The sequence below is a fragment of the Polypterus senegalus genome, chromosome 18 (assembly GCF_016835505.1).
Source record: "Polypterus senegalus isolate Bchr_013 chromosome 18, ASM1683550v1, whole genome shotgun sequence".
NCBI lineage: Eukaryota > Metazoa > Chordata > Cladistia > Polypteriformes > Polypteridae > Polypterus > Polypterus senegalus.
In genome coordinates, this window is record NC_053171.1 from 51,824,045 (window position 1) to 51,835,910 (window position 11,866).

The following is an 11,866-nucleotide window of genomic DNA, read 5'->3' on the forward strand; positions in this document are numbered from 1 at the left end:
CACTCTACCCATTAGGAGGTCTTTTGCCCTTCCCGAATAACTCCACTATAAAAAGGCTCAGGCATACTTGGCATATGCTTGAATTACCTGCATACTAATGCCCTGGAAGGAAAGTGACACCAAAATCCCACCAGTTCGCCTTTCACTTTCTTCTTCCTGGCTGCCACCAGCCCTTTTCCCTCTTGCTCTCATTTAATATCATAACTCCTCCATTAAATGGCATGTTCTGTTCTCTTTCTTACTGTTTTGCTGGGTTTCCAGTCACCTATTCTTTGTCACCCTACTATCCTCTACTCCATACAGCTATCAATAATAATATTCACAAATCAAAATTGTAGGTTGGCTTATTACAAAACAGAAAATACTAAATGCCGAGATCTTTGAGAAAATCTGAAAGAGCACAGTAAACCCCAGGGTTGAGTGTTGTGCATTTAAAATAATATTCTTGGATGGATAACAAACAAAAGATGACCTCCGAGCAGGACTGCTGCACTATTTCAATGACAATTTACATTAGGGATGCTAAATAATTTGTTAGTCAATTACCACTTTAAAGAACCCAGTAATTTGTTTAACATGTTTGTACAAAAGAGGAAGTATTTCACTTAGAATTTTTAAATTAATTGATTAACTTGGTGGGGAGGGGGGGGTAAAAAAAAATGCAATACTTGTGTAAAAATTCAAGCACTTTATTCAATCAATCAATCAATCAACAAATTTATTTATATAGCACATATTCATACAAAAAAATGTAGCTCAAAGTGCTTTACAAAATGAATAGAAAAATAGAAGACACAATAAAAAAATAAACATAAGTCAACATTAATTAACATAGAATAAGTAAGGTCCGATGGCCAGGTTGGACAGAAAAAACAAAAAAAAAAAACTCCAAAAGCTGGAGAAAAAAAATAAAATCTGTAGGGGTTCCAGACCACGAGATCGCCCAGTCCCCTCTGGGCAATGAAAGCACTGTATTCCTTACACAATAGTACAAGTATGAACACAATTACCTTTGTCTCTGATCACAAAGTTAACTTTAACACTTTCAAGACTCGTGTCGATAAAAGATGAAATCACACCATAGAAAGCTAATACTACTGTTTTGCAGGGGTGTCAAACCTCGGTCCTGGAGAGCCTCAGTGGCTGCAGGTTTTCATTCTAACCATCTTCTTAATTACAGACCGGTTTTTGCTGCCGATTAACTTTTTACCTTAAGTTTAATTAATTTGACTCAGGCCCCTTAGTTGTTTCTTTTTCCTTAATTAGCAGCCAAACAATAATGAGACAAAAAACGAGCCGCCACATGACCAGCTCACCTGTGCCTATCAGATAATATGTGGAAATAAAGAAAAGTGGCGGTCTGAGTAAGATTGATCTCTCAGGTCCCCAAAACATTTTGACAGTGTCCTTAGAAAAAAACAGAAAATCAACAGTTTTGGAAATGTCTGCTGTGGTTGAATGAGAGCAGCAACAAACCATGGAAATAAATAATGGGATTAATTAACAGCAAGAATTGGTTTCTCATTAAGAAAGTGGTTGGCATTTGAAGCCCCAATTAAATGGTCAACTGTTGACTTGTTTCACATCCCATTTCTATTTGGCTGTCATTAAATGAAGAAAAGAATTAATTCAGAGCACTGAATCCTTACAAAACAGGGCTATTAAAATGAAGGGAAAACAAGTTAATTAGCAGTGAAAACTGGTCACTGATTAGGGAAAGGGTTAAAATAAAAACCTGCAGCCACTGCGGCCCTCCAGGCTTGGAGTTCGCCATCCGTGGTTTAGCAGGGGTCACCAAGTCCGGTCCTGGAGGACCACTGTGGCTGCAGGTTTTCATTCTGGCCCTTTTTTATTGAGTGTCGCGTTTGTGCTACTAATTAACTTCTTGTGAATTAATTTTAATTGAATTGCTTTTTTAAGATTTGTTCCCCTGAATCTCTTCATCTTTCCTCTTTATTGCTTCATTTCTTTCCTTAAATGGCAACACAAACAGAAATGAAATGTGAAGTGAGGGAGCCAACCAATTTCACTCCAACCAGCTGCTTAATGAGGTGCCAATTCTTGTCATTAATTAAACACTTTCTTTAATTTCGTGGATGGTTGCTGCTCTCGTGGTGCATTAGCAGACATTTCCAAAATTGCTGATTTGCCCTGATAAAATGTTTTGTGGACCTGAGCAGATTGACATTCCTGAGACCTTCATCTTTCTTTATTTTCAGATATTGTATGATGGACACCAGTTGTTTTTTGTATCTCATTATACTGTAGTTTGGCTGCTAATTAGGGAAAAAGAAACAATTAAGGGGTCTGAGTTTTCAAGAACAAATCAATTAAAATGAATTGAAAAGAAGTTTACTAGCAGCAAAAACAGGTCACTCATTCAGAAAACGGTTAGAATGAAAACCTGCTGCCATGATAGTCCTCCAGGACTGGAGTTCGCGACCCCTGGTTTAAAGTATTGACACAAGTTGCCTGGAGTTTTTTATTTAATTTTATGCACAAGATGGCAGCAAATCCCTCAGATGAGCAGAGTCTCCTACACTTAACATATCCTTTAACTTCACACCATAACAGTAAGTCACCATAGGACATTTTTCTATTCATGACTTGGATTCTGCAATGTGAGAAAAATAATTTGTTCTGCCAGAAGAAAGTGACACTTGTGAGTGCTTTTGGATCATCCCCATGTATGAAAAAGAGAGGAATACCCATTACTCCAATGAATTTATTTTCAGGTGATTGTACTTTCATAACGAGTGTGCTTCTTTTTGGAAGATCTTGCAAGACACAAATTTCTTACCAGATGTGAAGCTGACATGACTACACACTTAAGAGTTCTTTTACATTCAATCATCCACATACTGTTTATGACACATTTCAACAGGCAGGAAAAGCGACATATGCGATACATAGCAAGGCAACTCAACTACTACAGACCCATTATTACCAACAACACCACCTAATTGTATAGGGTTATTAAAATGCCTTCTCAATTGTCCAAGATCAACACAAGATAAACCAGGCAGGTCTGTGCAATAAACACTGAAGAGAAACGCCATTCCTGCGCAATATAGAAAGCCACTTGGGCCGGAGGAAACTTAGAATGTAAAAACAGAATTTAAATGAAATAAACAGAAGTGCAGAATTTAAAAAAGCTGGAAATTGCCAGCCATGTTTCATTTGTTGTTTTTTTTGGCACCACCCACTTTTTATTTTTTGATATCATCATCTTTGCCAATTTAAAACAGCAGGTGAAGGATAGAAGCTGCAATAAGGATTTACAAAGGTGGAGTGAGCCGAGCACTGGAAAAAATATAGTGTGGATGAACAGTTAAAGTGTGAGTTGATGTCAGTGTATGAGAAAGCATGAATGGCTATTAGGACAGCAGACGAGGAAGTGAACGTGGAGCCACAATAGGGTGTCTGTTCAAATTCCATTGGTCTTCTAGATAATGGCAGAGGTGGTGACCAGAGAAATACATGAAGGACTGAAATGGAAGTTGTTGAACACTGATCATCTTGTACTGCTGACAAATGGTGAAGAAGAATTGAAAGACACGGAGATGAAAAAGTAAATTCAAAAAGATACTGATTATTAACCATGCAGCTGTTTTGGAAAAGGTAGAGGTTCTGATAATGACGTCATATATAGTATGAAGATGGAGGTGCAGGCAAAGCCATGATAAGTTAGGGTGAGAGGGTTAGAGAAGAGATCCTGGGAGGGTGCAGAACAAAGTGAGCAGTGCAAATTCTGCTAGTTTTTTCAGTGGCCTGTTAAAACTGCAGATTTAACAGGGATGCAGAAATCCAGCATCACCAAACTCCCACTTACATTGCAAAATAATTGGCTGTGCTGCAGTCTGTGCCAATCTCAGTTCTTTATTCACCTGATAAAGTCAGAAAATAAGAGATTAACTGATATATTTGCAGAGTTGCTTTCAGACCAGAAAAAATCACATGGACACACAAGTCTGAACAAAAATCTGTAACTCAATGACAGACAACTGTGATGTACAAAATAACACGACTCACTGAAAGTGAATTTAAACCAATCTCAAGAGGTTACAGCTTATTTTAAAAACTAGCTGCATTCATCTCTCAGACGAAAACAAAAATGTTGACACTGTCCAAAATGCCCTCTTGCACTCTCTGCAACCTAAAAGCTGGTGAGTGGCTCTCTTTTTGAGGAGCTGAAGGGGTGACATTTCCTTCTCATTGTGGCTCTGAAAGCCGAGTTCTACTCTGCCAAACCAAGCTCTCTGCGACTAACTAAGCCCAGTCAGAAATGACTGAGAAGCAGCCATTACTTCAAGAAGGGAACTTCAGCAACTAAACTGTTGTGCCAGGAAGAGTAACGCTTTTTGCTATGAAGTTTCAGATGACACAGTAAAGAGACTAGCTATGAAAAGCTCAGAGCACCACATCAAAACAAACAGCAGTGCACTCCAACACAAGTCCTCAACTTGAACCTGGAACAGCAAATCAACAACTCCACACACCATCCTTAAAGACATACCACTGTAAAAATGTTTATCTGAGCCTAAGATAAAATTAGAACTCTTAATAGCCTGCCTCTTCTGTGTTACCTACTTGTCTGTCTTGTCTGCCTTGTTTCGTCCAGTCTTATATGTCAATATGTATAAGTAGCTGTCATATTTCTAGAATCCTTGTGTTTATCAATAAATTGTGTTATTCTATTTCTTAAAAATAGTGTGATTCAGTTACCTTGATACAAGTCTAATGGCCAAAGACCACCTCCTACAGAAAGGTAAGGAAAATAACAGAGTCTTAAATTAAGAAGGCAAAAACTGATAATTAATTAAGCAAATAAATTATTTTCTTTTTCCAAAAAAGATTGAGGACATGATTATGCCTTGTGATGGATTGATGCGACACCAGATGTGCCAAACTATGGCACTATGGTGCCATACATACACACACATACAGTGCCCTCCACTATTATTGGCACCCCTTGTAAAAATTAGTACGGGTTAGAAAAAAAAAAATCCCTGTTTGCTGACGATCCACCATCCTGCACAGAAAAAATGATAGACATCTGATCTTTAATTGAAACAAGTTCATTCAAAGAAAAACAAAGCCCTCATCAAGAAATACATATTTTTTTAATCACAAACACATGTGTCACAATTGTTGGCACCCCTGCATTTAATACTTTGTACAACTCCCTTTGCCAATACAACAGCACAGAGTCTTCTCTTGTAACCTTGCTTAAGGCTAGAGAATACCACGCCTGGCCTCTGAGACTACCATTCTTCTTTCCATCATCTCTCCAGAGTCCTAGGCCCTCACCTGTGTCCACTCCTCTTCAGCTCATGCCACAGGTTTTCAATAGGGTTCAGGTCAGGGGACTGAGATGGCCATGGCAGAACTTTGATTTTGTGGTCAGTTAACCATTGCAGGGTTGATTTGGACATGTGTTTCAGATCGTTATCCTGCTGGAAGATCCAATGACGACCCAGTTTTAGTTTCCTGGCGGAGGCAGCAAGGGTTTGATTGAAAATCTCCTGATATTTCATGGAATTCATATGGCCATGTACCCTAACAATGTGTCCAGGGCCTTTGGAGGAAAAAAAGTCCCACAACTTCACGGAACCTCCACCATATTTCACTGTTGGGACAAGGTCCTTTTCATTGTAGCCATCCTTCTCTTTACACCAAACCCACTTTGCGTGTTTATTGTAAAAAAGTTCAATATTTGTATCATCTTACCATAGAAGACGGTTCCAGTCAAGGCTGCAGTAATGTTTTACAAACTCCACATTTATGGATAACTGACAGAAAAGGCTTACCGTCCAAATAATCTGTTGGCATGGGCATGCCATCTGCCGGTGGTTCTGGAGACTTGATATCCCCAGGATTTGGCATTTTCTTGCAATTCCCCAACAGTGTTCTTCTGTACATGGGGCTAAAATAAACTTGGGTCCTCTTCCAGGCAAGTTTGTCACAGTTCCAGTTGATGACCAATTTTTTATTATCACCCTAACTGTAGAAAGGGGCATATCCAGGCGAGTGTGTGTGTTTTTGTTTGGTTTGGTTGTTTGGGGGTTTGGGGTTAATGAGGTGGGGTTAGTAGGGTGTTGGTCATAGAATTTTATTTATGAGGATGTTCTTCTTCTTAAGTTTGCATACGCTGGGTTCACGTCCAAATGTCTATTAATGGCATTTTCGTTTGATTGCCAAGATTCAGCCAGCTCTCTGGCACTTTTAGTACATTTGTGAACGTCTTTATGAAGTTCTGCTTTGTCTTTTACTCTGTCTTTTAATTCTGAGCCCGATTGGACATGCTTTTTTTTTCAACTCCATTTGTTCCGGGCTGATAATTACTTTCCTTATTTTCTGAATTTGCACTTAAGATTATTCTTTTTCACTCTTTTTTCTCTCCAATGCTTCGGAGTCTCTTTTCTCCACGCTGCTTTCTTCTTAGCTTACACTTAATATGCGCTGAGAGCCCTGGATCTGTGTGTGCTCAAAGCCTTTAGACGGCAGAATGTTTTGCTGCCTCTTGGCTTATTTGATATTGATTATAAGTAAGGCGTGTCTTGCAAGAATCTCATGTTCCACGTCATAGCGAGACGGTCCTGGGTCAATCTCTTGGCACAAAGTCTCATGTTTAAGGTCCCCACGAGATGCTCTGTGGCCAATCTATTTTACCTTGCGGTTTCTTTTAAATGTCTTTCGTGATCTTAACGTGAAGATCACGTCTCGAAGCCCTTGTGTTTCTCTCCAGGATTTTTTTTTAATAATAGAGAGATTTATTTTAGAACTTTAGTTGGCTTTTTATAGATAGATAGATAGATAGATAGATAGATAGATAGATAGATAGATAGATAGATAGATAGAGATTGTCAGGAGTAATCTGGCTCTTTATAGAAGCTCTTACTTTAATTAAATACATACATACACAGACAGACTATGTTCTGAACACACTCAAGAATGACTACAAAGCAAGAAAATTAAAAAGAAACCAAACGTCTGACTTGGCAGTCACAGTGAGATATTATACATGCTTATTCCTTCTGGTATAAAAGGACCCTTAGTAGTGTTTCTCGACACATTTCTGCTGAATAATTCTCAGAAAGGTGCTATAAAAATAAAATGCATTATTATTATTGTTGTTAGTGTGTCAGAGTGATGATGTGCAGCATTGCTCAAAATAGTACTCAATTCTGCTTTAATTCCCTCTGCTCTTTTTTACGCAGCTCCTCAGTGTGATGAGACAGGTTCTGTCCATCACTGATGTGGACCACCCCCAAGTACTATGGGCAGTGCACCACCTCCATATCCACTCCATGAATAGTGACCAGGCCTCTTAGGTGTGATGAAAGTCAATAACTGGTTCTTTGGTTTTGTTGACATTAAGACGATGACAATTCTATATGTACCAAGGGGCACATCTCTCTCTCTCCATGTCTCCTCTTACCTGTGCCATCTCTTATTCATCATTCGAGAACTTCAATAACGCTCAAACTAATAATACCCGCTAACTCCGGCACCGAACATGCTTTAGTAACATACATGTTATCTTTCTAATCTTGGCTTAACTAAAGTTGTTTTCGCTTTGCCTTATGGTGCATACTCCCAAACAGCACTCATATCAAAGACGCACCGGTTTACTTCATTAGAAGTGCTTCTGCGGCCGTCTGGCTGAAAACCCTTGGTTAAAGTTTGCTCGAGCTCTTCGGCGTTCTGCCATTGTGCTCAGGCTCAGCTTCGCTGCTATTTTGACAGCCTCAGCATCCACAGTCGCAGAAAACCGAACAGAATAAGGCGCTATATAAATCAAATAGAATTTACTATTAAGAGTAACTAAAAATCAATGAGCTAGAATTGCTACTATCAATAATTTATTATACCCGTCTATCTCTTCTGAATAACATTCCACTTTGTCTGAGCCTTAAGTCACCATACAATCCTGAATAAAGCCGAGGGGCAGTGCCAGGCAGGTGCCATCCCAAAGAGCGCTTTAACTCAGTAACCCCGTCACCGGCTGGCGCCGCACGGCTTGCTCGACGGATCGTAAAACAGAAGGAGAGGAGGAGGAAGGCGGAGAGGAAGAAGGGCACTAAGCCACCGACTCACCTCGGAGAAGTTGACGGCCAGAGGAATGGTCCCCGCCACGTAGCAGCCCACCAACATCGCCAGGGAGAAGAGGCTTATCGAGCTGAAGTCGTCCATTTTAGCTCTCGTATCCGGAAAAACTGCGACTGCTAATTGAAATATAAACATTTAGTAAAAAGTGCAGGCACATGCGTGTTAGGACACTCAAACAATGTAAACACAAGAGACTGACCTTACGACTGGGGGCAGCGCGCCAGATTTCTTTGTGAAGAGTTTTTCTCCAGACTGTTAACAAAATTATTTGTCGATTAACTTGTTAAAACTTGATAATTTTTTTCTTTCACCTTTACTAAAAATCGTAAAACCCTATACCTAAGAACGGGGGGACGCTTTTGAAATAACGTCACGATACAAGAAGACTGACATAATGAGGGGAAAAAACAGTCCTGCCATTCGGCATATAAATATTTATAATATGGTAGTATTATGATGACAACAACAGCCCGCGGGAGCCATGGTGCAGTGTGGCACATGCGAACACTTCCGGTTCACGAGCCCGCCTCTTCTGGGTAACGTGGTGTGTCGTGTCGCGCCGAGGTTTCGCTGTTGGCGCCGGCGCGGTGCGTTTTTCTTGGTCTCTTCAGGTATCTGGCGATTGACGTCCACGTTTCTTTCAATTTTTGTTCACGTTACACTTTAGAGAAACAACAGTCTAGTAAAGTTCCTTAAAGTAAACTGAAATGCGTATTTGTGATGACGTTAATACGAAGGTAAATGAGACACAAGATGAAGTGTTCGCTATGTGCCCTGGTACCTTGACATTAAAGGACGGGATTGCCACTTCTCCCCCATATTAATTTCGGCCGAGCCAGTGCTATGTCTCGATCGTGTAGGTCGTGGAAAATTTAAATACAAACGTATCGAATGGGTTCCGTTACTATTATTTAAGTAGGCTGTATTGTGACATATCGGGAGGTTCAGTTTAGCCATAAAAAATTAAGTACGAATTGTGAGGGAGGGTGTCCCCGTGGTAGCGCTGCTGCCTCACAGTGAGTAGATGCGGAGTTTGCATGTTCTCCACTGGTGTACGCGGGTTTCCGCCCACATTCCCAAGACGTGCAGGTTAGGTGTATTGGTGATGCGAACTTGGTCATGGGGTGTGTGTGTGTGAGTTCACCATAGGCTTGATGGGTTAGGCGACATTCCCCTCCCAGCTCGTCATTAAACAGGCTCCGATAATGGAGTGGTATTTACAAAGTGGTACCTGGTTGACCCTCTTTCTGATTAAGTGTATTTGAGATAACTTGAAAGGGATTTTGTTGTATTTATCCCAAAATGTAAAGGAACATATCTGGAAGCAAGTTGCAGATATCTTAACTGGGTGAAGTGCATTTTATGGGGGCTACTGAGATCATTTTGCATGTGATTTTAGACCTGCTGCACTCCTGCTTTGATGACCGCTGAGGTGTACTTCAGTTGTAAGTGGAATATAGTGTAATGGCACATAGTTAACAATGCAAATGCTAATAAGGAATTAGTGAGAAAAGATGGGAGAACTCACTTCTCCGAATGGAATACATAATTAGGAATAGGGGCTGCCTTGGTTTGTCTGAGCACTCGAGCATCAAGAGACTGCGGGCCAGAAGCACGTTGAGGGACGGCATTTGCCAATATTCTTCCTTCGGCTGCTCCCGTTAGGGGTCGCTACAGCGGATCATCTTCTTCCATATCTTTCTGTCCTCTGCATCTTGTTCTGTTGCACCCATCACCTGCATGTCCTCTCTCACCACATCCATAAACCTTCGCTTAGGCCTTCCTCTTTTCCTCTGGCAGCTCTATCCTTTACATTCTTCTCCCAATATACTCAGCATCTCTCCTCTGCACATGTCCAAACCAATGCAATCTCGCCTCTCTGACTTTGTCTCACAACCGTCCAACTTGAGCTGACCCTCTAATGCACTCATTTTTAATCCTGTTCATCCTCGTCACACCCAATGCAAATCTTAGCATCTTTAACTCTGCCACCTCCAGCTCTGTCTCCTGCTTTCTGGTCAGTGCCACCGTCTCCAACCCATATAACATAGCTGGTCTTACTACCGTCCTGTAGACCTTCCCTTTCACTCTTGCTGATACCCGTCTGTCACAAATCACTTCTGACACTCTTCTCCACCCATTCCACCCTGCCTGCACTCTCTTTTTCACCTCTCTTCCACAATCCCCATTACTCTGTGCTGTTGATCCCAAGTATTTAAACTCATCCACTTTCACCAACTGTACTCCCTGCATCCTCACCATTCCACTGACCTCAGTCTCATTTACACACATGTATTCAGTCTTGTTCCTACTGACCTTCATTCCTGTCCTCTCTAGTGCATATCTCCTTCTCTCCAGGGTCTCCTCAACCTGCTCCCTACTATCGCTACAGATCACACTGTCATCAGCAAGCATAATAGTCCACGGGGACTCCTGTCTAATCTCGTCTGTCAACCTCCCATCACCATTGCAAATAAATAATTCAAAAAGAGTAGTCATGAAATTGTACAGATATTAATCTTTAAAGGTCATTGTTTTACTCTTTAAAACAATGAAATACCTAACAAACAAACAAGGGTGGTATCCTAGCTCCGTGTGTGTGGTGGGGGCAGGCCTTGGGCAAGGTGGTACTTGTTTGAATCTTTCTGAGGGTCTTGTTAGTCCAAGGTAGTAAACGGGCCTTCAGTGTAAAATTCATGCCCACGAATAGAACATGCTGATAAACATTTGAAGTTGCTAAGTATTCTGAATATTTCTTCTTTAAGATAAATGAGTCATTTCAAACCATTAGAAAGAGTAGGAATGTCTTGGCTGGATTTCCACATCAATTTAATGGAGTATTAATTTTAAAAAGTTATCATTTTATATCAGAAATACAAACATTCCTGGATGTGTCAAAACCTCTGACAAGTGCAATTTAGTTATATTATACCAGTAACAGTTATCGTGCAGTGAATACACTTGACTTGAGCATTCATAGTTTTCATACTCTTTCTCTGTACGTTTAGCATTTGTTTGCTCAGATGTTGATGCGCTTGCTGCTTCCTGAGCAGCTCTTCTTTTCTCCACCCTAGCAGCCCACTTCTTCTCTTCTTTCGTCAGTATCTTTTCACATTAAAACTGATTAAATCAGTGTTTGTGTTGCAATTGCTTAGTACGTTTTCCTTTATTTTTCACTTAAGATGGCACTTAAATCATTCTTGAGGTAGATTGAAGACTTAAGATATGAAAAGGTAGGGGAAGTGATGGCGAAGGTGGTAGGGATGAGAATGGCGCCCGTACGTATATGCCGCACAGCCAACCTGCAGTCTGCTGCAGAGAGAGGATTATACAGTGTACAATAAAATAAAAATAAAAAGAGTAATAAAAATCATCACCCCAAAAGCGGATAGTAAACATCACGTAGTATATGTGTACCAAATTTCAGGTCAATAGTTCAAACAGTTTTTGAGCTGCAGGTGATTTAAAATCCTGGCCAAACAGACAGCCACGGTAGCGTACTGTATATAAAGAAAAGTCAAGTTCAACAGACAACTTGGACTTTGTAATCTAAAACTGTCATCTAAAACTTATTTTTTTTCATAAATGTTGGTATTTGAATTATCTATTTTAACACAGAAGGTATAAGATGGACAGAACTCTTCTTTACACCCACAAATTTGCTTTAGATGAAGTAAGGAGGGAGAGATGTCAACAGATGCGAAAATCATAAAGAAATTCTATCGTCTACTGCACCCTCCAGATTTTGTGAAAT

The 11,866-nt window shown here is 40.3% G+C and overlaps 1 protein-coding gene across 2 annotated transcripts in view; it reads right to left on the bottom strand.

The window, feature by feature from the left end:
• slc39a9 (solute carrier family 39 member 9) overlaps positions 1 to 8,609 on the bottom strand; it is a 40,197-nt gene extending 31,588 nt beyond the window's left edge. Inside the window, exons 1-2 of one of the 2 annotated variants that reach the window (XM_039741111.1) lie at positions 8,312 to 8,609; positions 8,101 to 8,225 (exon numbers count right to left, since the gene is read on the bottom strand). In XM_039741111.1, the coding sequence (XP_039597045.1) occupies positions 8,101 to 8,196 (96 nt within the window). In that variant the 5' untranslated portion in view covers positions 8,197 to 8,225; positions 8,312 to 8,609. Of the gene's footprint in view, positions 1 to 8,100; positions 8,229 to 8,311 lie in introns of both variants that reach the window. The other variant, XM_039741110.1, reaches the window with a different exon arrangement.
• Positions 8,610 to 11,866: the final 3,257 nt, after the last annotated feature.